A 26631-nucleotide genomic window follows, 5' to 3' on the forward strand; every position below is an offset into this window, starting at 1 on the left:
CCCGTGCTGCACCTGCTTTCATACAATCGATCCCCATAACGATACCACGGCTACCCCTGGCCTGCAGGAGGGGCGGCTCGGGCTGCTGTGGTTGACAGCCGGGAGATTGTGCCGCACTCGCGGTTGTCTGTGAGCCCCGCCATCAATTATGGGAGACTTGGGATGTTGGCATTGCCATCATATACTGCTGATTGGACAGAACTTATATTACACACGGCTTACTGACCTGTCACTACATTGTGTTTAATCACTGCCAGTACATACAGGTCATGGCCTGCTCTGCACTGCCATTATATACACTGGTTACTGTGCCCCCTCCCCTCTCAGGTGGGAATCCTGTCTGTGTGTATATATATATATATATATATATATATATATATATATATATATATATATATTTGTAGTATGTAAGGCCCCTTTCACACCGAGGGCGTTTTGCATGAGCTATAGCGTAAAAAATAGTGCCTCCGCCCTCAAACAGCTGCAGCATTGTCTCCAGTGTGAAAGCCCGAGGCTTCACATTACTCTACCCGAGGACTTCACATTACTCTACCCGAGGACTTCACATTACTCTACCCGAGGATTTCACATTACTCTACCCGAGGGCTTCACATTACTCTACCCGAGGGCTTCACATTACTCTACCCGAGGGCTTCACATTACTCTACCCGAGGGCTTCACATTACTCTACCCGAGGGTTTCACATTACTCTACCCGAGAGTTTCACATTACTCTACCCGAGGACTTCACATTACTCTACCCGAGGGCTTCACATTACTCTACCCGAGGGCTTCACATTACTCTACCCGAGGGCTTCACATTACTCTACCCGAGGGCTTCACATTACTCTACCCGAGGGTTTCACATTACTCTACCCGAGTGCTTCACATTACTCTACCCGAGGGTTTCACATTACTCCACCCGAGGGCTACACATTACTCTACCCGAGGGCTTCACATTACTCTACCCGAGGGCTTCACATTACTCTACCCGAGGGCTTCACATTACTCTACCCGAGGGCTTCACATTACTCTACCCGAGGGCTTCACATTACTCTACCCGAGGACTTCACATTACTCTACCCGAGGGCTTCACATTACTCTACCCAAGGACTTCACATTACTCTACCCAAGGGTTTCACATTACTCTACCCGAGGGCCTTCACACCAGAGCGCTGCACTGGCAGGACGTCAGGAAAGGTCCGCGCTATTGCGGCGCATTGCGGGCGTTTTAACACTTTCTCGGCCACTGGTGGGGGGTAAAAGCGCCCGCCAGCGGCCGAAATGTGCCACTAATTCAATGGTAAAACACAGCTAAAAATAGCGACGTTTTACCGCCGACGCTATGGGCGGCTCGGTGTGAAAGGGGTCTAAGAGTTTAAAACTGGTGCACACATAGGGGGCAAACAGTAGTGAAGAAGAAAAATGACCCTGCATCGGTGGTGTCACTAGATGGAAACAAAATGACCCTGCATCGGTGGTGTCACTGGATGGAAAAAATGACCCTGCATCGGTGGTGTCACTGGATGGAAAAACGACCCTGCATCGGTGGTGTCACTGGATGGAAAAATGACCCTGCATCGGTGGTGTCACTGGATGGAAAAATGACCCTGCATCGGTGGTGTCACTGGATGGAAAAATGACCCTGCATTGGTGGTGTCACTGGATGGAAAAACGACCCTGCATCGGTGGTGTCACTGGATGGAAAAATGACCCTGCATCGGTGGTGTCACTGGATGGAAAAATGACCCTGCATTGGTGGTGTCACTAGATGGAAAAATGACCCTGCATTGGTGATTGAGTTATGACACATGATGGTTATCATGCAGCTTCCAGGGACAATCTCCTGAAATTGAGAACTGGCCCCATGTCACCAAAATCATCCCAATATATATACAGATTTGTAAAAAAAATCCCTACTCTCTAATTTATAGTAGTCAGCTTATACACCAATTTTATCAATATGTATTTGTTAATATGCCTTGAAATCAATTTGGATATATCAATAAATACAATTTAAGTTCTCAGTAACTTATAGTTTAAAATATGTTTAATATAAAATCAATATATTGAAAATACATACATAATTAAAAAACATGCTCCGAACTGGATAAGAACCAGAACTTTCAACACTATAAGCCTGGTACTCTACCCACTATACTATCACTTAAGGGTTCTGAATTGTTTCTTTCTATGTTTAATATGAGGTTAATTCTCTGTGAAACAACTGTATTAATCCAGACGAGTGATTTATGATCGATTTGTTATGACCAGTCTCCTGAAATTGTGAACTGCCCCCCAGGGGAAACTGTAGATGACACCCTAATGATCCCATCTGATCACCCTAATAATATACACACTTTTTTCTTTGAAATCTCTACTCTCTAATTTATAGTAGCCAGCATATACTACAACTTTGTGTGCTCAATATATCAATGTGTCTTTGTTAATATACCTTGAAATCAATTTTGGATATATTGATAAAATACAATTTAAGCCCTCACTCTCTCATATTTTAAAATATATATATATAAAAATTCCCTCACCTGGATTAGAACCCACAACTTCACCAATATAAGCCTGCTGCTCTAACCACTAAGCTATCTCTCAATAGTTATTTGGACCTGCTTTTATGTGTAATATGAGGTAAATTGTATGTGAAACACCTCTATTAGTCCAGACAAGTAATTGCTATGATCAATCCGTTATGACCATAGACACACATTGTCCTGCTGCTTTCTAGCCATTCACAATTCCCTCATTGCAAAAGTGCAATGTTTCCTACAAGTTGGGGTGCAGAGCTGTGCTGTGCTGGCCATTGTGTTCTGTTGGGATCAGTTTGGATATATTGATAAAATACAATTTAAGCCCTCGCTATCTCATATTTTAAAATATATTTATATAAAGAGCACAGTCTCACCCAGATTTGAACCCACAACTTCACCAATGTAAACCTGCTGCTCTAACCACTACTCTAACTCTCATTAGTTGTTCGAATTTGCTTTTATGTTTAATATGAGGTTAATTGTGTGTGAAACACCTCTATTAATCCAGACAAGTAATTGCTATGATTAATCCGTTATGACCATAGACACACATTGTCCTGCTGCCTTCTAGCGATTCACAATTCCCTCATGTAGGGGCAAAAGTGCAATGTTTCCTACAAGTTGGGGTGCAGAGCTGTGCTGTGCTGGCCATTGTGTTCTGCTATCTATGGAAGCTGTGTCCCCCCCACTCACACACAATACACATGTTTTCAGCATGGCTCTTTATGTTAGAGCAGATGACAGAGAAGAAGGATAAGACAGCAAACAGAGGAACTATTAGTACAGTCGTGGAACCAGAGAACCCAGCACTGCCTGCTTCCCTGTACTGTGTGCTGTTAATAAGATAGATTTACATATCCATATACAGAGCAGAAGACATGTATGTCTGCAGAATGATGGTCTGTGGGTGTTACTACATTATTGCTCATTGGTCCTAAAATCTTCCTAATAAAGACTACTATACTTATAAAATCAGAATTCTGACTTTGAAACTCAGAGTTCTGACTTTGAAACTCAGAATTCTGACTTTCAATCTCAGAATTCTGACTTTGAAACTCAGAATTCTGACTTTGAAACTCAGAATTCTGATTTTTAATCTCAGAATTCTGACTTTGAATCTCAGAATTCTGACTTTGAATCTCAGAATTCTGACTTTGAAACTCAGAATTCTGACTTTGAAACTCAGAATTCTGACTTTAAATCTCAGAATTCTGACTTTTAATCTCAGAATTCTGACTTTGAATCTCAGAATTCTGACTTTTAATCTCAGAATTCTGTAGATTTTTATTTTTTTTTTGAACTCACGATTCTGACTTTGAATCTCAGAATTCTGAGTTTCAAAGTCAGAATTCTGACTTTGAATCTCAGAATTCTGACTTTCAAACTCAGAATTCTGACTTTCAAACTCAGAATTCTGTAAAAAAAAAGTTTTTTTTTTCAAACTCATAATTCTGTATTTTTTTTTATGATGGCCCCAGGGCTCTTCCATACAAAACACATATGGCCTGGTGTTGTGTTTGGATGAAATAGAATAAAGCTGGTCATACATGGTTCAGGTTTTTTTTTTCATTCAGTCAGCAGGCTGAATGAAAAAGACTGAATTGATTCCCCTATCCATACATTTGAGGTGGATGGAGGAATCCTCCCCATTGTGCTATTTTCCTGGTACTCCCCTGCTGTCAGAATACACAGATTGGTGCTGCAGCCTATTGGCTACTGCGATGATCGAGCAGCTTTTATTCGACCGGCAATTTCTGTTTAACTGCAGTGGCCACACATGGATCAGAATTCATCTGCTCTCTACTGAACCAACCAAATGTTGATACATGTATGGCATGATCTTCATGAGAATGCTTTCAGCAGGCCATACATAGATTGAAATTGAGCCAGAACCAGCTAAATTTCAATCCATGTATCTCTGTTCCCATTTATGAGTAAATATGTCAATTGACTTCTCATGAACCAGTTGGCTGAATGAAAAAACTGAACTATGTATGGGCAGATTAAAGTGGTTGTAAAATCATACATTTTTCTGATGCACCACAGCAATCCAGCGCTGTGCTCCACTGCAAGTCTTTTCTCCCCTCTCCCCTCTTCCACAGGCTTGGCTGAAAGCAGCAGGAGCTATTGGCACCTGCTGCTGTCAGTCAAATCCTGTGAGGAGGGAACAGGGGCCTGGGCTAAGCCAATCTGTGATGTGAATAGACTCGGAAGCAAGCCTGCACGTGTGCACTCGAGAGCAAACCTGCACATGTGCCACTATAGGAAGTGGCTTCCTATGATGGCACACAGAGTAGAGGAGGGGCCAAGAGTGCTGGCAGGGGAACCACAGAGTAGGAGATTTGGGGTTGCTCTGTGCAATACCATTGCACAGAGCAGGTAAGTATACATGTTTTTTATTTATATTTTAGTACAAAAATGTTTAACTTTACAACAGCTTCGAAGGTTGAAGCAGAGGACTCGCTGGAAGGATTCCTGGAGACACAGAAGCTATGCAGATCTTAAGCTGAACAATGGCCCTGGAAGCAGACTGTTGGGATATCCAGTACCCTTGAAAAGACAATTGAGCAGGGCTGGTGTGGGCACTGGAAAATATGGAGGGCCAGCCAGCCAATCAGGCTTGCATTTCCTGACAATGACCTTTCTGGATATTTTTTCTTCCACTTAGTTTATAATTTACATAATTCTGGACTATCTATTAGTTCTTATGGGAAATATAGTGAGTCAAACAGCATCAATTATAATTGAGTAAAGTTATGGTCTGTCTCCCAGCTGGAAAGTGAAGGATTAATCTAAGTATAATATAATATAAATACTTCCCATTGCTCTATTAAATTTACCATTTTTATTTTTATATTCTGCAGTACCAATGGATTTGCAAAACGAGAACTAGGAGAATTCACTGTTTTGCATTCACTAACCGGATGGCTTCCTGAGGTCATACCTCTCCAGTAAGTATTAAAATGTACCAATAATTAAACTGCACACTTGGTGTACTCTGTCTACAGTTATAGTGGTTGTAGTAAAGCCTTTACAATATGGGGTCTGACTTCTGACTTCATGACTAACCTCTTGCCAACTTTCACCCACCTCTCCAATCAGATTGCTTTTACTGGCTACTGAGGCACTATCAAGTAGATGGCAGTTAGTGAAGATTAGCAACGAAGTCAATTAAAGCTAGGCCCTAGTAGCAAAGTAAAAACGAAATAACAGAAGAAACCTTTTTCTCTAAAAAGAGTAAGAGCAGTGTACAACTTACTGCAGCTTCTGACTATGCCAAAACTGCCTCCTCATCGTAACTTTTGTACCATCCTCTATGCCAGTGGTCTCCAAACTGTGGCCCGGGGGCTGGATGCGGCCCACTGCTTGCCTTTATCTGGCCCTTGAGGCACTCTTCCTAACACTGACATCAATGATGGAACACTATTCATCCCACTAATACTATCAACTGGGCACTATTCCTCCCGCTGACAACAGTAATGGGGCAGTATTCCTTCCACTGATACAATGATAGAGCACTATTTTTCCCACTGATACCAATGATGGAGCATTATTCCTCCCACTGACACCAACGATGAGGCACTATTCCACCCACTGAGACCAGTGATGGGGCACTATGTCTTCCACTGACACCAATAATGGGGCACTATTCCTCCCACAGACACCAACGATGGGACACTATATCTTCCACTGACACCAATAATGGGGCACTATTCCTCCCACTGACACCAACGATGGGACACTATATCTTCTACTGACACCAATATTGGAACACTATTCCTCCCACTGACACCAACAATGGGACACTATTCCTCTCACTGAACCAATGATGGGGCACTATATCTTCCACTGACACCAGTAATGGGGCACTTTTCCTTCCACTTACACCAGTGATGGGGCACTATTTCTCCCATTGACACCAACGATGGGACACTATTCCTCCCCACTGACACCAACAATAGGGCAATATTCCTCCCACTGACACCAACAATGGGGCACTATTCCTCCCACTCACACAAATGATGGGGTACTATTCTTCCCACTGACACCAATGACAGGCTTTTTTTACTCCCACTGGCCACAGTCTGGCTCTCCTAAAGCCTGAAGGACAATAAACTGGCCCTTTGTTTGGAAAGTCTGGAGACCCCTTCTCGATGCAGTAGCATTCACTCCCTCATGTGGGTATCCTGTGCTGCAGTGTTCTCTTGCCATTGCTGAAGGGTAAAGCAGTAGAACCTCTTCCAGCCCCCTTCTCTTATCCAGCAATTTTTATTGGGAGTGAGGAGTGCCTTTTACTACTCTAGTCCAGATGGAATGTTAGAACTAAACATTTCCACAGTGCCATCCAGTCAAGGAGAGCAGATGTGGCTACAAATATTCTTTTATGTGCAAAATCAATTTCTTCTTATAGGAGCATTTTACAGGAGGTTTCCCTAAACAAGTGAATGTTTTAGTTTAATGCCTAAAATGTGTTACTCATTTTACACAGTTTAATTTCTGTGTTTTTGCATTTGTATGAATTAAGGTAAAACTGAATTCAAAGAGTGAAGATTTGCTATGTTATAGGGAAAATTTACAAATGTTAATTGTATACTGAAAAATGTACTTTTTTTTCTGGAATTCCTCCTGAGAAATAGTAGTGTACTTTCTGGTAAGTGAGGTTCCCTACAATCTCATAGCAGTATATCTGCAGTATGAGATTAAGGCACTGGCTGCTAGTCTTGGAAGATTTTTTGATGTCACTATTGTGCTGCTCACTGTTGTTCTTGTTGAGGCTCTGATGTGAAAAAGCAAAGCTCTGCCTTTACCGAGATGGCCACCTACCCACAGAGACACAATGCAGAACAAGGCATTGTAAGTCAGTAATGGTAGGGCCATAGATAATTGTTTTTACTGGGGAGGGGTCAGCCTTGGTCGCCCAAAGGAGAACAAATAGGCTAATTCTGGGTGTGGAAACAGTGGGGGGGATCACACTTACTGTATGATTCAGCACAATCATTTGTAAAAAATGAAACTCTTCTATTAAATATGCTTTTCTGAACACAGCCGACATTTCAAGAAGAACGTTGTTAACATAGTGACTACTTAGCAACCAGCAACTGTTGTGCAATATAGCAAAAAGTCAACCTAGAGTAAGGAGGCCAGCAGTGAGTATGTCATATACAGCTCAGTATACAAAGTACATGGGCCAGGAATGTGTCATATACAGCCCAGCATACAGAGTGCAGTGATCAGTAACCTATTAGAATCATCCATACTTGAATGATTAGTATTTCAGTCATATGATGCACTAGGTATAGAGCAATATGAATGTACATAACGTTGAGTACCTATCTTAGGCTTATCCTATTCATAATAAAAAGGATAAGCCTCTGATTGGCACTCATTTGAGGCAGCCTAGTGCAGTTCATTTAAAACTTAAGAATGCAAATCTTTCAGCTGGGGCATTCCAGGCTAGCCGCTGCATTTGCACCATACCCAGATGCTCTGGGTTAATGGAGGTCTTGGTGTTGGCCCTCCATTTCCCGCCTCATTTATGCCCTTAAGAGGTAAACGAAAAATCCTGGACAGCCGCACTCTAAAGAAATCTTCGATCTTTATTTAAATATGATCCTAAAAAAATACATGCCACAGCATCACAAAGCAGGAAAGCTGACACGTTTCACACTGTAGTCAGTGCTTAATCATAGCAATGATTAAGCACTGACTACAGTGTGAAACGTGTCAGCTTTCCTGCTTTGTGATGCTGTGGCATGTATTTTTATGATCATATTTAAATAAAGATCGAAGATTTCTTTTGAGTGCGGCTGTCCAGGATTTTTCGTTTACCTCTTAACTACCAGCATTGCCTGTACCTGTTACTTCCACCATGGGGAAAATGTTTGTTCCTCACAGACCTCTTTCAGAGTGGTGATATCTCTCTCTCTCTGCTACTTCTTGACTTTGCTCACTCATTTATGCACTTGACTAATGGGAAAAGATCAGCTACAGGGAACCACAAGCAATGCTGATGATTAGTCCTTTGCCTCCGGTTGCCTATTTTTCTAGAGTTTCCAGAGTTAAAGTATAACTAAAGGCAAAACTTTTTTAGTTTTGGGTAGAGGGGAGAGGGATTAGATTACCTGTCAATTATTATTGCTGTCTGTGCTCCCGTTACGGAAATTCGTCCTTTCTATTTGTCCTGTTTACCCATATCATTGAACGTGAAAGTAAAAGAAAATCCCACATTTTAGGTTGTCCACAGAAAAGTAATAGAGGGAAAATCTTCCAATGGGGACACTAGTTCTGGTAACCGGGGGGGGGATTCAATTAATTTTCAGGGATTTCCTGTTCTGACTGTGGCACAGAAAGTGAAGATAAATCTCCCCAGTGGGACACACAGTTGGCAAAAATAAACCTTACCGAGGTTATAGTCCTCCCTTACTGTATCCAAAATGAAAAACAAGTTTTGCCCACAGTTCTACTATTAAGTTCCTGATGTTGAAATAACTATTATTTTTATTGTCATTTAAGTCTAAAACTTTTTTTTACTTTAGAAATGATTTTATCAGTGATGTCTGGGACTTTTTAAAAAGAATAGTTCCTGAATTCACACTACCTGCTGATGAACCTCAGGAATCAAAACCTGCTGTGAATGAAGAAAAAAAGAAAGACAGCAAGCTAGCAGAGGCTAAACCTGAGATAGCCATACCTGTCATTGTAAGGCCACCCGAAAAACCCAATAAAGGTAAATTAATTTAAATATTTCATGCACTGCAAACATTTGTACACTTAAGGTTTACATACAAAGACATCTGTCTCAAATCTATCCTACTTGTATTATACTTTAAACCGGAATAGTGGGATAGGAGACAACTACGTGTAGAATATTTATTTCTTTGCAGTGAGGCACTATAATGGCCTGTGCCATTAAAAGCCTGTGGCTTTTGTTCATTTCAAGTGGGTTTTGCATTCCCACAAAAGTCTATAGGGATGCAAAAGCAGGTCAAATGCAGGTCAGAAGTTGGTCAACTGCTCCTCCAGCACTCATCTCATCTCAGCTCTCAGCCGTGCACTAAAAGGCGGAAAAGCTGCTACAATATTGTTGATATCCTTTCCAAACTTGTCGTTGCTCTGTCCCATCTGCTATTACTGGGCAATAGCCCATTATTACCTGACTTTGAGTCACAGACTCCTGTACCATACCCGAAGTATGGTTTGTCCATGCTTCTATTTCAATAATATTTCCTGCCATTCCTGATTGTATTTCTATCAAAAGCTCAAAAACTGTGCCACACAACTACAAGCCAGTATACTGTATTCTGAGCACTGCTCACTCTCAAACAAAATCATGTGACAAGATGCATACCCGTTTAGAGGCACAGTGAAACTTTCTGACTTTTGTACATATGCAGTGTTTCCTGGAGAAGATGAATAGATCATTGATCAATTTTACCAGTTAACTGTAACAGTAACATTTTGAAGTGGATCATAAGTGAGAGATGGAGGCTGCCATTGTTACTTACTGGCTTCAGAACTGATCTTTAATCACTTGTCGACCAGCCGCCATCGTTATATGGTGGCAGGTCGGCCCTCCTGCTCAAATTGCCATAGCTGTACAGCGGCTCAAGCAAGAGAAATAGCAGGCGGGCTACCCGCCGGTGGCGGCACGCGCCCGCTGTATGCAGCGGGAGCGTGCCCGTGGGTTGGGCACGCCGCGACCTGTGATCTCCTAGTACAGAGGCAGAATGGGGATTTGCCTTTGTAAACAAGATGGATCCCCATTCTGACAGGAGACATGACAGAGATCCACTGTTCCCAGTGATTGGGAACAGTGATCTCTGTCATGTCCCAGCCAGCCCATTCCCTCTACAGTTAGAACACACCTAGGGAACACAGTTGACCCCTTGATTCCCCCTTAGTATTAACCCCTTCCCTGCCAGTGTCATTTTTACATTGATTAGTGCATTTTTCTTTCCCATGATCAGTGCATTTGTATAGCACTGATCAATGTAATAATGTCACTGGTCCCCAAAAAGCGTCTGCCGCAATGTCGCAGTCCCACTACAAAATCGCAGATCGCCACCATTACTAGAAAAAACAATAAAAAAATAAATAAAAGTCATTAAATCTATCCCATAGTTTGTAGACGTGATACGTTTTGCGCAAACCAATGAATATACGCCTCTTGCGATTTTTTTACTAACAATATGTAGAAGAATATAAATTGACTTAAACTGATGAATAAATGTGTTTTCTATTTTTTTTTTTGGATATGTATTATAGCAAAACGTGTAAAAAAAAAGTTTTGTTTTTCAAAATTGTCGCTCATTGTTTATAGCGCAAAAAATAAAAATCGCAGAAGTGATCAAATACCACCAAAAGAAAGCTCTATTTGTGGGAAAAAAAGGAGGTCAATTTTGTTTGTGTACAGCGTCGCACGACCACATAATTGTCAGTTAAAGCAACGCAGTTCCGTATCGCAAAAAAATGGCCTGGTCATTAAGGGGGCAAATCCTTCCAGGGCTGAAGGGGTTAAAGGGTAAGTTCGTCTTTTCATGAAAAATGAAAAGATGAACTAGTTTAAAACTAACTGCAAAATTCCTTATATCACCAGATGGGAACGGGATTTAGGGGTCCAGTTTACAGAGAAACAAGTGGACAGAATTCTTCTGTTCACTTACAAAACCTTGATCTGCGCTAAACACCAGGAGGCTGGGTTTAAGGTGTTGACCCGGTGGTATCATACACCGGTGAAGATCCATAGAATCGATAATTACATAAAGATCTTGTGAGCCACAAATGGATTGATGCCTATAAAGTGAATCTAAATGCTTCAATCAGCTGCACACACTATCCACGTTTCATATCGTGTATGTGACAAAATCAAGATAAGTAATTGTGTATGCGCTAGGTAAAAATAAATACCGTGATAAAAATATGGATAACACCAAAAATTAGTATCGTAGCGTAAAATGTATAAATCACGTTAAAAATATACAATAATAATCAGTGCCATTCATTTGTGAAAACCAATAAATGAATATATATATAAATAATCTATAAATCACGTTAAAAATATTCAAAAATAATAAGTGCTATTCATTTATAAAAACCAGTGAATAAATATATATAAATACAACATGCAACATGCAAAACGTGAAAAAATCCAAGTGATGATGAAAAAAAAATTATTATTGAAGTGTCCAAAAATTCAATAAAAATAATCAATAAAATATGGTATATAAAGTGCAGGCATTAGTGTCCAAAAAAATATATATAGGCATTCCTCATGTTCTTCCTATATGGTGTGCGAAATACGGCATGCTTTGGTGCCCTCCAGTAACCCCCAATAGCTCATGCGCTCACCTCTGAGCGTGTGACACAGTGATTAAACAGTGTCTATACACGCAGTGGAGCCACTCCTGGGCTCATATAGGATCTGTTGGGAATGATCTGCACCTCTCTCAGATAATCATCAATGGTAACATATGTAGGAAAGAAAGAAACTCCATATATATATAGGCATCCTATCCATAGTGTAATACTGTATCCCTGTGTATTACACTATGGATAGGATGGTGCACTGACGCACCCATACCTTGTGAGTACCCTCCTGGAGGGAAGTGGTTTTATAATTTAATAAATCTCTGACGGTATTACACTATGGAGTTTCTTTCTTTCCTACATATGTTACCATTGATGATTATCTGAGAGAGGTGCAGATCATTCCCAACAGATCCTATATGAGCCCAGGAGTGGCTCCACTGCGTGTATAGACACTGTTTAATCACTGTGTCACACGCTCAGAGGTGAGCGCATGAGCTATTGGGGGTCACTGGAGGGCACCAAAGCATGCCGTATTTCGCACACCATATAGGAAGAACATGAGGAATGCCTATATATATTTTTTTGGACACTAATGCCTGCACTTTATATACCATATTTTATTGATTATTTTTATTGAATTTTTGGACACTTCAATAATATAAATTTTTTTTCATCATCACTTGGATTTTTTCACGTTTTGCATGTTGTATTTATATATATTTATTCACTGGTTTTTATAAATGAATAGCACTTATTATTATTGAATATTTTTAACGTGATTTATAGATTATTTATATATATATTCATTTATTGGTTTTCACAAATGAATGGCACTGATTATTCTTGTATATTTTTAACGTGATTTATACATTTTACGCTACGATACTAATTTTTGGTGTTATCCATATTTTTATCACAGTATTTATTTTTACCTAGCGCATACACAATTACTTATCTTGAAGATCCATAGAATGTTCCCCCAATGTTCGGATCTTTGTTGGAGATGTGGGGAAGACTCTGGTTCTCTTCTTCACATCTTCTGGTCCTACCGCTTTCTGCAGTCCTATTGGACAGAGATCCACCGCATCGTTCAAAAGTTCACCGTCCGGGAGTTACCGAGGGATCCTGCGTTCTTCCTCCTGCATCACCACGAGATTCCAAGCAAGGTTTAAAGGAGATCCATCCTGCTACTCCCAGCTGCGAAAAGCTGCATCCCGTATCCTGTACTGGAAGCAGACACAGCTACCGTCAGTTGCTGTCGGACTGAAAAAAGTAGCCAAAATCAATGCTATGGAAGACTTGGTGGCCACAGAGAAGGGCCTTAATGAGAAATATCTTAAAAAATGATTTTATTGGCACGAGTTTGTCCATTCTGGGGAGTACGTGGAACTGGTGACTATAATGCTGGCTCCCTAGGCCTGGAATGAGTATCTGGCTGGTGGTCCCTTGTCCACCCCCACTTTTTTTTCCCCTCTTCTCCTTTACCCCCCTTTTTTTTATTTGTTTCTCTCTTGCTGAGAGGCCCTTAGGGGCTTTTCTGATCTTTAGTTTTTCTTGTTAACCGGTGTACACCATGTAAAATGTCATGCGGGATACAGAGACTTCCTAGATCCTGACGCTCAAAGTCTGAACCTCATTTAAATGTTCACATCTTTATACACAGTGGCTTTTTGTGATGTAGACTTATTCTTGGAATTATTCCTTGTTTTACACATCACAGTTGTGGTTTCTGTATTTAGTGTGTGTTCTCTTTAAATAAAGTATTGAAAAAAAAAAAAACGAAACTACTCCTCCTGGACCCTGCTGCACATACGGCCATGATGCCCTGTGCTGCTGGTGTAGCAGTATGTACATTGCAATACACAGCTCCAGAGTGAGTATCCATCATATTGCTTGCAATGGCAAGTTCTAATTGGTCCATATGACAGCGTTGAACAAAGAAAAGCAATTCTTTCTTCTGGGACACCATACCAGAAGAAGAAGCCTGATGTGCTTCTCATTGGTCAGCACGTGGCTGCACTGATCAATAAGTGCTTTCCAGTACAAGCATTATGATATTACAATGTACGGTGAACTGCCCACCACACAGGCTTACTTTAAGGGGCCAATATTTGTTTTAATCTCGCTGCCAAGTATATCCCAGATGAGGATACACCATTCTAGAATAGAATAAGCCATTAGCCATTAAAGCTGATCTGGATGTTTGAGAGCTTTGGCTACCCAAGAACAAGTTTTAATGTATCTATTGTGAGGCTAAAGTAATCACCCTTATGCCCCGTACACACGGTCGGATTTTCCGATGGAAAATGTACGATCGGAGCGTGTTGTCGGAAATTCCGACCGTGTGTGGGCTCCATCGGACATTTTCCATCGGATTTTCCGACACACAAAGTTGGAGAGCAGGAGATAAAATTTTCTGACAACAAAATCCGTTGTCGGAAATTCCGATCGTGTGTACACAAATCCGACGGACAAAGTGCCACGCATGCTCAGAATAAATAAAGAGATGAAAGCTATTGGCCACTGCCCCGTTTATAGTCCCGACGTATGTGTTTTACGTTACCGCGTTTAGAACGATCGGATTTTCCGACAACTTTGTGTGACCGTGTGTATGCAAGACAAGTTTGAGCCAACATCCGTCGGAAAAAATCCTAGGATTTTGTTGTCGGAATGTCCGAACAAAGTCCGACCGTGTGTACGGGGCATTACTGTTCATTATCTAATTTACTTAAGAAGTTGAGCATCTTCGCTGCAAAAATTGTGTGAATATTCACTTTAATTATTTAATCATGTGTAAAGCATCTTCACATGATTGGGTATTCAAAGTTATAAAGAATTTACTTTATGCATGACTGGATAAATGACATGAAAATTCACACAATTATTTAAGTGAAGAATCTCAAGCAAATCAGCTATAATGTGCTTGAACTGAGGTACTGGAGAATAAAAAAGAACTATCATTCATTATCCCCCTGTTCTGTACCCCATGGAAAAACAGACTTAGGAAGCAACAAGGGAGAAGGTCCTACATGTAGTTTGTCCAGTGGGGGACTGAACAGGGAAAAAAAATACTGATCGCTCTTCTTTAAAGGGTCCCTTTAGTAAATAATAAATCATAAGGCGGCAGTGGCTTGTCCACTTTTATACTTTTATACTTTTGTACTAGACAATACTCAATATTGTCAAGTAATCGCTATTACCACTGAAAAAAAAATATTTTTATACTTTTGTACTACAGCCTCTTGTTGTTTCAGTTTATCAATATTGTTAAGTAATGGCTATTACCACTGACATTTTATTTTTTTATAATATGCTACAATACATCATGTAAAAGCTTTGTAAACAATGCATACACATTGTCGTGCAAATATAAAATGTATAACTTTCCTGCACTAGATCCTCCTTTTTAACAGCTGTCTCATAGTAAATGTTCTTTCTATTTTTATGTGCTCCATAATAATTTTACCTGGTTTACTTGCTTTTTTTTTTTTAGTTTTCCCTCCGGCTACTATTCCATTTTATTTTACAGAAAAATTGGACTCAAAGGACACTGGGAAAAAGAAAGGAGAGGAAGAAAAAACAAGGTCAGCTTCTCATTCTGCACGAGCTCCATCAGAGTCATCAAGTGCTCTGCAAGAATGTAAGTCGTCGACCAGAGACATCATTTAATGCATATGCTAATGAAAGCTGTCATGCCAGAACATTGGATTTTATCACTGTGTATACACTATTCTATTTTGGACAGTTACCCTATGGCATGTTTTTGCACATTTTAACTCTGTAGTGCAGATGCGGTAACGGCAACTGCCTTATTTTAGCAGCTAGGAGCCATGGGTTCTAATAGACTAACAGACACCAGCAGAGACATTTTCAGGTCTGTTTTTGGTACAGGCAGCTTCCAGGATATGTACACCTATTGAAAGTATACAAAATGTATTTCCCAGAACACTAACCATCTAGTCAAAAAAAAATGTAAGCTGTCTTAACAATTTACGTAAAAAAAAGGTTTTAGTTGCACAACATTTACAAATATATGTGGAAGCTGCATTGCCTTGTCAAGTGCAGCAGTGCAGTACTAATGCTAATCAATGAGAGTCTCCATGTTGGAACATATACAGCAATTTATAAATTAGGGATTAATATGCCTGGAGGCAGTGCATTCCTCCTTAAATGCCCAGGGATACACCAAAAGCCCAGCAAAGCAATGGCGGCTGAAGGCATCCAATGTGTGTGCCCCTATGGCAACTCTAGTAAGCTAAACAAAAATTGAAACCCTCCACTTTAGAGCTAGCTTTTAGAGTGTGGTGCATATGGAAGAGTTTGCACAGAGCAAACAAAAACAAAATGTATTTTTTAGCACACTTACCGGCTAGCCAGCAAAACAAAAAAATTACAATGTCTAACAATCTGTGTCAAAAACAGGTTTTGGTTGCAAATACTGTATATGTGGGAGCCACATACTGTCTCATCAAGGCCCCTCTTTATACTGCGGTGTTACCTCCTTCCTTCGAGAACTTTCATGTTGGACTATTAAAAGCAATGGATACATTAAGGGCAGGTATGCCTGGAGGCAGCCCTGATGGCAGAGACACATCAGAAGGCCACATCAACAGCTAGTCAGTAGGTTGCCATTTTTTTATGGGGGGGGGGGGGGGGGGTAGTTCAAGGGGCCAATCAGTTGTGCTGCAGTGAAAGTAAAATGCTGATAGAAGGCAAGAGCACAGTGACAGAGAGATGAGCTCATAGGTCTCCTGCTTTACTTTTTACTGTCCAGTCACAATGTGGGGCTGGTGAGGAGACCTGTAAGTTTAACTGAAGTGCAGCAGCAATAAAATAAGATCCCCCCCCGCCCCACCCCCGCCAGACAAAGCTGTGACCTGTGGCGGAGCTATGAAAATCTTAAGGCCCGTACACACGATCTGACTTTTTAACAACAAACATGCAAATTAGCTGTTTTAAGGCAACATCTGTCCGTGTGTACGCTCCATCGGACAAACTTTTTCGGTTTTCATCAAGCTTTTTTTGGCTGTGCAAACGGACAAACTTTCTTGCAACAAAAGTCCAATGGAGCAAAGTCCGATCATGTGTACACAAAACCATCGGACTTTTGTATAAACTACAGTGTCTGCCCGCGAGAATGTTTCCAGCGCGATCCCATCGCGCTGCTACTCCGCGACAGGGTGCTGTACATCTCGTGCTGGCTGCAATAGGAAAAACGCATTTTCCTATTGCAGCGAGCGTGAGAGGGAATTCCCCTCCAAGGGCATCCCCTGCGCCCCCCCACGCCAAAGCACCTTATCCCCATGTTGATGACCAGGCCGCATGTCCTCAACATGGGGGGTGGGTGCTTTTTTCCCCATTATTGATGAGGACAAGGGCCTCTTCCCGACAACCCTGGCCATTGGTTGTCAGGGTCTGCGGGCGGAGGGCTTATCGGAATCGGGGAGCCCCTTTAATAAGGGGGCCCCCAGATCCCGTTCCCCCACCTTATGTGAATGAGTAGGGGTACATTGAAGAGGCTGGAGAGCGGGAGAAGAACCGGACATCGGGAGAAGAGGCCGGAGAGAACGGAGAAGTCGAAAGAGACCCCTGAAGCCGGAAGAAGACCCCCGGAGTTGCCTAATAAATTACTTTAAAAACCTGTCTAGTGTTTTTTTATTGACACTTTTTTCCCCAGGTGAATGAGTAGGGGTACAATGTACCCCATACTCATTCACATAGGGTGGGGGGGCGGGATCTGGGGGCCCCCTTATTAAAGGGCGCTCCCTGATTCCGATAAGCCCTCTGCCCGCAGACCCCGACAACCAACGGCCAGGGTTGTCGGGAAGAGGCCCTTGTCCTCATTAATAATGGGGAAAAGGTGCTGTGGGGTGGGGGGGGGCGCAGTGCGCCCCCCTGCCCCAAAGAGCCCACCCCCCATGTTGAGGGCATGCGGCCTGGTACGGTTTGGAGGGGGGGCGCTCGCTTGGCCCCAATCCCTTTCCTGACTGGCTGGGCTGCGTGCTTGGATAAGGGTCTGGTATGGATTTTGGGGGGACCCCCATGCGGTTTTTTCGGCGTAGGGGGTTCCTCTTAAAACCCATACCAGACCTAAGGGCCTGGTATGCTCCTGGAGGGGAACCCATGTTTTTTTATGTAAAATTTGGCGTGGAGTTCCCCCTCATGATTCATACCAAACACCTGTCGGCAATGCTTGTCGCTCATCGCGAAATTTTGTCGCTTGTCGCTCATCGTGAAACAAAATTTTCCTTTCACGATGAGCGAGCCAGCTCGGCGCTGGCTCCCGCGACAGGGCTCGCAGGTGTCAAATCTCGCCGATAACAGCGGCGAGATTGACACAATATCGCGGTCACCTATTGTACAAACACGCATGCTCAGAACCAATGCAGAAGATCAGACAACAATACAGAAGTTGACCAAAGGTTGGTGGTAAAGAGCTGAAAAACCACGTGATTTAATGAAAGCTGGATGAAAAAGTCCTGCCGTGTGTATGTTTAATTAGTTTACGGCCAACGCACTTTGTACAAAAATCCACAGGAAAGTTTATACAAAGTCCTATCGTGTGTATGTGGCTTTAGATCTGGAGGCACAGGAATAGAAATCCTTTGGTAGAGAAAAAAGCTTCTTTATATGTAATTTTATCTGTGTTTTTTATATGCTTATTTGGAGTTCAGCTTTCAACTTTATTAAGTCCTGATATGCTTTTCTTATAGACAAGCACCAAAAAACTGTTTATCAAATTCTAAATTCTAGCTGGGAGATTGTGCTGAACAAACTAAAGACTGTACTGTAATGACTTGCCAGTAGAGACAGAATCATAATTCATAAATGTAGACCATTACATTGCACAAATCAATAACGAAAACAAAAACCGGATTTAAAAAAGAGGCTTTAATTACTCCCATTCAGTTAAGGAGTGTATGAGCTATGTGATCTGTGAATAAATGCCAGGTCTTGTTGAAGGACTATAAGTGGAAATTAGCATTAGCTTACAAACAAGTATTTCATTTATTTCATTTTTTTTCACAGGTTGTCTGGTTTATATTGGTTATTGAAGTATGTTTGCATATTATTTGAAGCCATTATACCATCTGGAGCTGCGGTTACTTACATTTAAGTACTGCAGTGACTGCTGCTGTAACATATCCTGGCATGGCATTGCATTTCCAGCAAACCCATTTGTCTTCAATGGCCTATTATAAAACTAAAAGGACATTTCCTTCTTAAAAGAGTCCAAATCAACAGCTGTGCTTTATATGAAATCAGTTGGTTTAAAAAAAAAAAAAAAGGGACGCTGCTGTATAATGAGCCAGCTGTATGGATGTATGTTGTAGCTGTTTACTTAATTTGCAACTGTGCTAAATTACAGTAGCTTGATTTTTGGAGAAAGGACTTTAATTGTGACACTTTAGGAAGTAAGTACAGTTTTTCTAGGCGTTTTAGAATTTTTTTTCAGTGATTTAGGTTAAAAAGTATGTTGTTCACTATACTTGGGCAGCAACTACCCAGAACAGCATGAATAAAAGACAATAGGGGTGATTCAGTAAAGCATTTGCATCATTTTTCTGGCATTATAATCATATTAAAAAGTCTTGTTCTAGATTTATGAAAACTCCTGCTATTTTCGATGTATGCAACAAATTTCAGGTAGTTTATGTGTGCAACACTTTTACATTCTGACACTATGGCTGTGACAAATTCATTAAGAAATATGGCCATATTAGTGATAAGGAAAGTGGAGATAAATAAGCCTTCTTCCTTGTTGGAAGTCAGTACTGTAACACAATAATTTACACCTTACCAATAATTTTATGAATCTGTCACAAATTGCACCATTCGTTGCATGGACAGGAGGCAAAATTTTGTTCATGACACTCTTGATGGGTTTTTATTGGTTTATGAATTTCATTAAATGAATCCAAATCCGCTATTTTTTACCAGTGTTCCTTTACTAGCAAACATGATAAACCTATTAGATAGAAAGATCCTTTAATTTAAAAGATTTCATGCATATACACTATTTGTTAAACAAATCTACTTTCCTCAGCAAGGAAGTAAGCAGAAACATAGACAATGGGGTGGCTGTGGATGTACAGTGCCTTGAAAAAGTATTCACACCCTTGAAATTTTCGACATTTTGTCATGTTACAACCAAAAACGCAAATGTGTTTTATCAGGATTTTATGTGATAGACCAACACAAAGTGACACATAATTGTGAAGTGGAAGGAAAATAATAAATATTTTTCAACATTTTTTACAAATAAATATCTGAAAAGTGCGGTGTGCATTTGTATTCAGCCCCCTTTACACCTAATTAAAATCTAGTGGAACCAATTGCCTGCAGAAGTCCCCTGATTAGTAAATAGAGTCCACTTGTGTGTAATTTAATCTCAGTATTAATACAGCTGTTCTGTGAAGCCCTCAGAGGTTTGCTAGAGAACCTTAGTGAACAAACCACATCATGAAGGCCAAAGAACACACCAGACAGGTCAGGGATAAAGTTATGGAGAATTTTAAAGCAGGGATAGGTGATAAAAAAATATCTCAAGCTTTGAATATCTCATGGAGCACTGTTCAATCCATCACCTGAAAATGGAAAGAGTATGGCACAACTGCAAACCTACCAAGACATGGCCGTCCACCTAAAATGACAGGCAGGGCAAGGAGAGTATTAATCAGAGAAGCAGCCAAAAGGCCCATGATAACTCTGGAGGAGCTGCAGAGATCCACAGCTCAGGTGGGAGAATCCGTCCACAGGACAACTATTAGTCGTGCAATACACAAATCTGGCCTTTATGGAAGAGTGGCAAGAAGAAAGCCATAAGAAGTCCCGTTTGCAGTTTGCGAGAAGCCATGTGGGGGACACAGCAAACATGTGGAAGAAGGCGTTCTGGTCAGATAAGACCAAAATTGAACTTTTTGGCCTGAAAGCAAATCGCTGTGTGTGGCGGAAAACTAACACTACACATCACTCTGAACACACAATTCCCACCATGAAACATGGTGGTGGCAGCATCATGTTGTGGAGATGCTTTTCTTCAGCAGGGACAGGGAAGCTGGTTGTAGTTGATGGGAAGATGGATAGAGCCAAATTCAGGGCAATCTTAAAAGAAAACCTGTTCAAGCCTGCGAACGACTTGAGACTGGGGCGGAGGTTCACCTTCCAGCAGGTCAACGACCCTAAACATACAGCCAGAGCATCAATGGAATGGTATAGATCAAAGGATATTCATGTGTTAGAATTGCTTAGTCAAAGTTCAGACCTAAATCGAATTGACAATCTGTGACAAGACTTGAAAATTGAATAAATGGTGGTGTTGCACTGTGAACTGACTAAAATAATAATAAAGTGCTAGTGCAATAATCCACACATAAGAAAGTATACAATAAAAACTTGCTGAGTGCTAAAGTGCCAAGTGATAAGTGATACAAATGGAGTTTCTACAAACAATAAACATCCACAATCAATAATAACAGCTTGAAACCAATTATATAACAATAAATCAATAACATATATTGCAAATGTGCTGAAGTGGTTAAAATGTATATATGAATACAAAAATGAAAAGTCCAATGTGCACTCTGGATAGGAGTGTCTTGAGTATGTGAATACAATCCACCTTTCTTCTTTAATTTTTCTCATTTACTCCATACCGAGCATATTAGAGAAGAAGGCTTTATTTCCATCTCTGTAAACATCAAAGAGGGATCCCCTGAGGACCGCTGCATGTGATTTATATATGCTGTAACCTTACAGCAGTAAGGTGAGGGGCTTGTACATACTCAGGTGTTATCACAGAGGATTGGCCTGACATCAGCTGTTTTGTTTACTCATGGTGGAGGGATATAGTACCCATTTTTAATACCGTTAGACTGTCACAGACTTTTTGGATTGTATTCACATACTCAAGACACTTCTATCCAAAGTGCACATTGGACTTTTCATTTTTTGTATTCGTATATACATTTTAACCACTTCAGCACATTAGCAATATATGTTATTGATTTATTGTTATATGATTGGTTTCAAGCTGTTATTATTGATTATGGATATTTATTGTCTGTAGAAACTCCATTTGTTTCAATTATCACTTGGCACTTTAGCACTCAGCAAGTTTTTATTGTATACTTTCTTATGTGTCGATTATTGCACTAGCACTTTATTATTATTTTAGTCAGTTCACAGCGCAACACCACCATTTATTCATTTACCTCCCTATCTGTTAAGGATCAGCTTACTAGGTGTTTGCTGCAGTGTACCCTTAGTTTTGATTTGACAGATCGGGAGTTATATACTTATTTTATTTAAGACTTGAAAATTGATGTTCACAGATGCTCTCCATCCAATCTGACAGAGCTTGAGCTATTTTCAAAGAAGAATGGGTAAAAACATCACTCTCTAGATATACAAAGCTGGTAGACACATACCCAATAGACTTGCAGCTATAGCAAAAGGTGGTTCTACAAAGTATTGACTCAGGGGGGCTGAATACAAATGCACGCCATACTTTTCAGATCATTTTTTGTAAAAAATTTTGAAAACCATTTATCATTTTCCTTCTACTTCACAATTATGTGCCACTTTGTGTTGGTCTATCACATAAAATCCCAATAAAATACATTTATGTTTTTGGTTGTTTGTAACATGACAAAATATGGAAAATTTCAAGGGGTATGATTCATTTTTCAAGGCACTGTAGTATATTTGGACTTTGCTAAAAAGTTTCATATGGTTACTTGCAGATGGTCACCGCGTAAGTCACTGAATTTAAAAATAGCTGTCGGCAGAAACTTCGGTGTATGTCAGGTGCCTGCATCCCCGACCCTGTGCTGTGGTTTCTTCTGCTACTTCACTACTATTTTCCTGGGAAACACCAGTGACAGAGCAGAAATACAACACTGCAGCAAAGGGCACAGACATCCAACACACACGGACATAAAGTCTGCATTCAGACAGTAGTTATTGATAATTCATACTCCAACTGGTCTAAGGATGTTAGTCTTTTACTCAAGACTTAGGCCTCATGCACACTGTTGTTCCTAAACTGATGGTTTTTGGGGCTTTTGCCATTTTTGCCTAAGCCCTTGAGCACACCTCAATAAAAGCCTATGTATCCATGCATACTTACTCTTTGAGGGGAGTTTAGGAGCAGCAGGGTTTAGAGACAAAGCTCCTTCTCCTGAATGCAGAAGAATTGTGTTCAGGAGAAGAGCTTTTGGGCATAAAAATGCCAAACGCAGCTAAACGTGTCTAAATGCACTTAAGCACTAGGTGGGTTTAGCACTTGAGCATTTATTCATTTCAGTGGCCAGAATAAACTAAAATTCTGGCCAATTAAATAAATAAATGTCTAAATGCTGCTAAACTCGCCTAAACTGGTTTGAAAAAAAACGTTGTGTCAGGAGAAACATCGTTTACAATAAATCAGTGTGCATGAAGCCCTAGTTTTTTACTTTTATAACGTTTCTTAATAATATAAAATTTGTGCTTAACCATTTGAGCTCCGTAAACTTTTACCCCCTTCATGAGCAGGACATTTTTTGTTATTCAGCACTGTGCTACTTTAACTAGCAATTTGGCAGTCATGCAACACTGTACACAAATTACATTTATATCATTTTTTTCACACAATACTCAATAGAGCTTTCTTTTGGTGGTATTTGATCACCACTGGGTTTTTTATTTTTATAATAATAACTAAAAAAGACCACAAATTTTGGAAAAGAAAGCAATATATTTTACATTCTGTTATAAAACATGTCCAATAAAAATAAAAAAATATGTATAATTTCTTCATAAATATATGCCAAAATGTGTTCTCCCACATGTCTTTGATAAAAAAAAATTCCAAAAAGTGTATATTAATTGATTTGTGTGAAAGTTATAGTGTCTACAAACTATGGTGTATATATACTGGAATGTATGCAGCTATAGACAGTTGCTGATCAACGCCATTATAGAATACTTAGTGTGACTGTGATAGAGAGGTGGGCATTCTGGCGCTAACAGACACTATCTGGGAGGGTCACTAACTGACACCGCTAGTGACACAAATACAGTGATCAGTGATAATACTGTATGCTGACACAGTACTAATGACACTGGCTGGGAAGGGGTTAACTTCTTGGGGCAATCAAGGCATTAACTGTGTGCCCAACAATGTGTAATGTGTGCTGTTTCTACTTTCTGATCTGGCTGTTTTTTCTCCCTGCTTTTTAGGGAGAAGAAACAGCCAAAACACTATTCCTATGCATACAGAGTTCTGTGTGTTTGTAAGCACAGAAGTTTGTGTGTGTGATTGGACACAACTGATCAGCTGAATTCAGTCAAAATCATTGGCTGATATCTGCTGCCAAACTCATTCTGTGTTCAATCAAAGCAGAGGTCTGTAGGGGGCACACGTATACACGCCCCAAACCTGGAAGAAGGCTGTCACATACACGTTCAATATTGTGCCTGTACCTGGCGCCTGCTTGTAGGATAAAAACTGTGAGCGGTTGGCAATTTACTATAGTTCAATTTACTATTTCTGTGTTTGCATTTGACACAAACTTCATAGTGGAATACAGCCCTTAAATGATTTCTCTAATTCAAATACTGATCTGGATGCTTTGCTTTTTTGGACAACCACATGTCAAATGAGGTTTAATGTTGATAAATATAACATTTTGCACTCGGAGTCTGAAAACATAAATGCATCATGCAATCTAGGGTGTTTAAAATGGTGTAAAGCAATAATAGAGAAGGAGCAGAGTGTTCTAAATAATACATGTCTAACAGCACACAAGGCTAATCTGTAGCTTCTAGAGCCCTGCCACTGACCAACAATGCAAGGTGTGTGTGTGTTCACGTGGTGGGGGATTACCAACACTGCCCCTGACCACTACTAAAGGTAGGGGTTAATAGTGCCGACATAGACAACAATAGAGGGGGGGGGGGGGGTTACATTGCAAAAAGTGCAGCAGGACCAAATGTTTTTGTGCATTACAATTATGAAATTATGTAATGTACCTCAATGCATGAAAGCTGCTATTGTGTGCCCCACCCACCCCAGAAGTGTCAGAGGCTGCACATAAGGCCCTCTATAAGACAGGCTTTGTGAATTCTGTGACACAGTAGTGCCTATCAGGGTATAGTGAATACATGTCACAGAATTTAAGCAAGTACGTTTACAAACTTTAAGATCATTCAGATTGATAGGAGTAGGCTAGAATTAATTGCAATACAATGTGAAATTTATGTAGGATTTTACATTTTGACCATCAATACACTTTAAGTAAAATGTTACAAAATAAAGAAAAAATTATTGTCTTTGGCAGCTCTTATTATCTGTATTTTCTGTATAATAGCAGTATAGGGGACAAGTGGTCGGACAGCAGTCAGAAGTCAAGTCTAATTTTGTTTAAATCTCAGACTCCTTTGTGCATTTTAAAAGCCCAACTCCAGCTTGAACAAAGATTAAAAACATTCAGTCTTCGTCAGTTCCAAAAAAAAATGTAAAAGCAGCTCTATACTTGCCTTATCTCCAGCACGGTTTCCTGCAGGCTCAGCGATCCAGTAATTCCACGCTTCTCCTCTTCCAGGTTAAATGATCAATTTTATTTGAGCCCTGGGCTCACAAGAGAATCCTGCAGAGAGTACTGGGCACATAATTATTTGTCTTTTCTTGCAGCAGTACCCACTACCAAAGATAGAGGATGGTGAAGAGAACTTATACTGGTTCTGGGTCTGCAGGTAGGACAGTGGATCCCAAGATAAATTCCAGGGGCAGTCAAGCGAGAGGGCGGTACCTTCAGTGGACTGTGCAAGTGATCGGGCAACTTTAAAGTCACCCAAATCGATTCCACATGAAAGCCCATCACCTGCTGAATAACTATAGAAATACTGTTTGCATTTAAATTCCAGGTCTGCAAGTCACTGCTTATAAATTGGTCTGGTAGTCAAGGGGTTAATAACCCTGCAGGTACAGAAAAATACTTGTCGATCTGCCAGAAATGCACTAAGCTTCTGAGGCCTGCTGCGAGCTGAGAATACACAGTATTTTGTTGAATGAATGGTGCCAGTCTTGCCCAGTTATTTTTTTTAAAAAACCTAAATAATGCCCCTTCTTCTCATCTCCACAACATAAGGGCTAATCTGTATCTGTAGTCTCAAGATAGGAACTGAGATGGTTAATTAGGCTCCTAAAGCTAACACATGAAGTATAGCTAAGACACAGGACAAGTTCTGAATTTCTAAGATGATCAATAGTTTTTTTTTTTTTTTTTTTATTGAGCAGATATAACAAAACACTTATTTACCAGAGCAAAAGGGAGCAAATGAAATAAGTTTATTGTTGGAGTTTACATACAAACCCAATACAGAAAAGCATCCAGTTATTCAGAATTTGGCATTTATTTGGGCAAGATCATGACAAAAGTACATTAAAATAAATAAACTTTATTTATACATGGAACAGTTACGAGAAGAAAACCCAACTGACTTAAAATAATGATCACTACAGGCATGAAATTCTTTACAAATTTTATTCTGTCTTCTAGGCAGGTTTATGTATAGTTCATGCTGCCTTGGGCATGTGTCAACGATGACCTCTTTTTATGGTTGGAATAGGGTAAACATTTGAAAATCACATACTTCCAAACCAATCACCAAGTGCCTGCAGAGGCAAATAGTAATACATTTTATTGGTGTCCATTACTTTTTCTTATAACAAAATTATTTTTTTGGTGGTGACCATAATGAATTCTTCATTCATATGAATTCCATGGTTCCAT

The 26631-nt window shown here is 40.3% G+C and overlaps 1 protein-coding gene across 4 annotated transcripts in view; it reads left to right on the forward strand.

The window, feature by feature from the left end:
- The window catches only part of ADGB (androglobin), a 505879-nt gene that overhangs the window by 157847 nt on the left and 321401 nt on the right, over window positions 1-26631 (forward strand). For all 4 annotated transcript variants that reach the window (XM_073627819.1, XM_073627820.1, XM_073627821.1 and 1 more), the window contains exons 7-9: window positions 5410-5496; window positions 9082-9272; window positions 15384-15494. In XM_073627819.1, coding sequence (XP_073483920.1) covers window positions 5410-5496; window positions 9082-9272; window positions 15384-15494 — 389 coding nt within the window. The remainder of the gene's footprint in view (window positions 1-5409; window positions 5497-9081; window positions 9273-15383; window positions 15495-26631) is intronic.

Source organism: Aquarana catesbeiana, linkage group LG04 (assembly GCF_042186555.1).
Source record: "Aquarana catesbeiana isolate 2022-GZ linkage group LG04, ASM4218655v1, whole genome shotgun sequence".
NCBI lineage: Eukaryota > Metazoa > Chordata > Amphibia > Anura > Ranidae > Aquarana > Aquarana catesbeiana.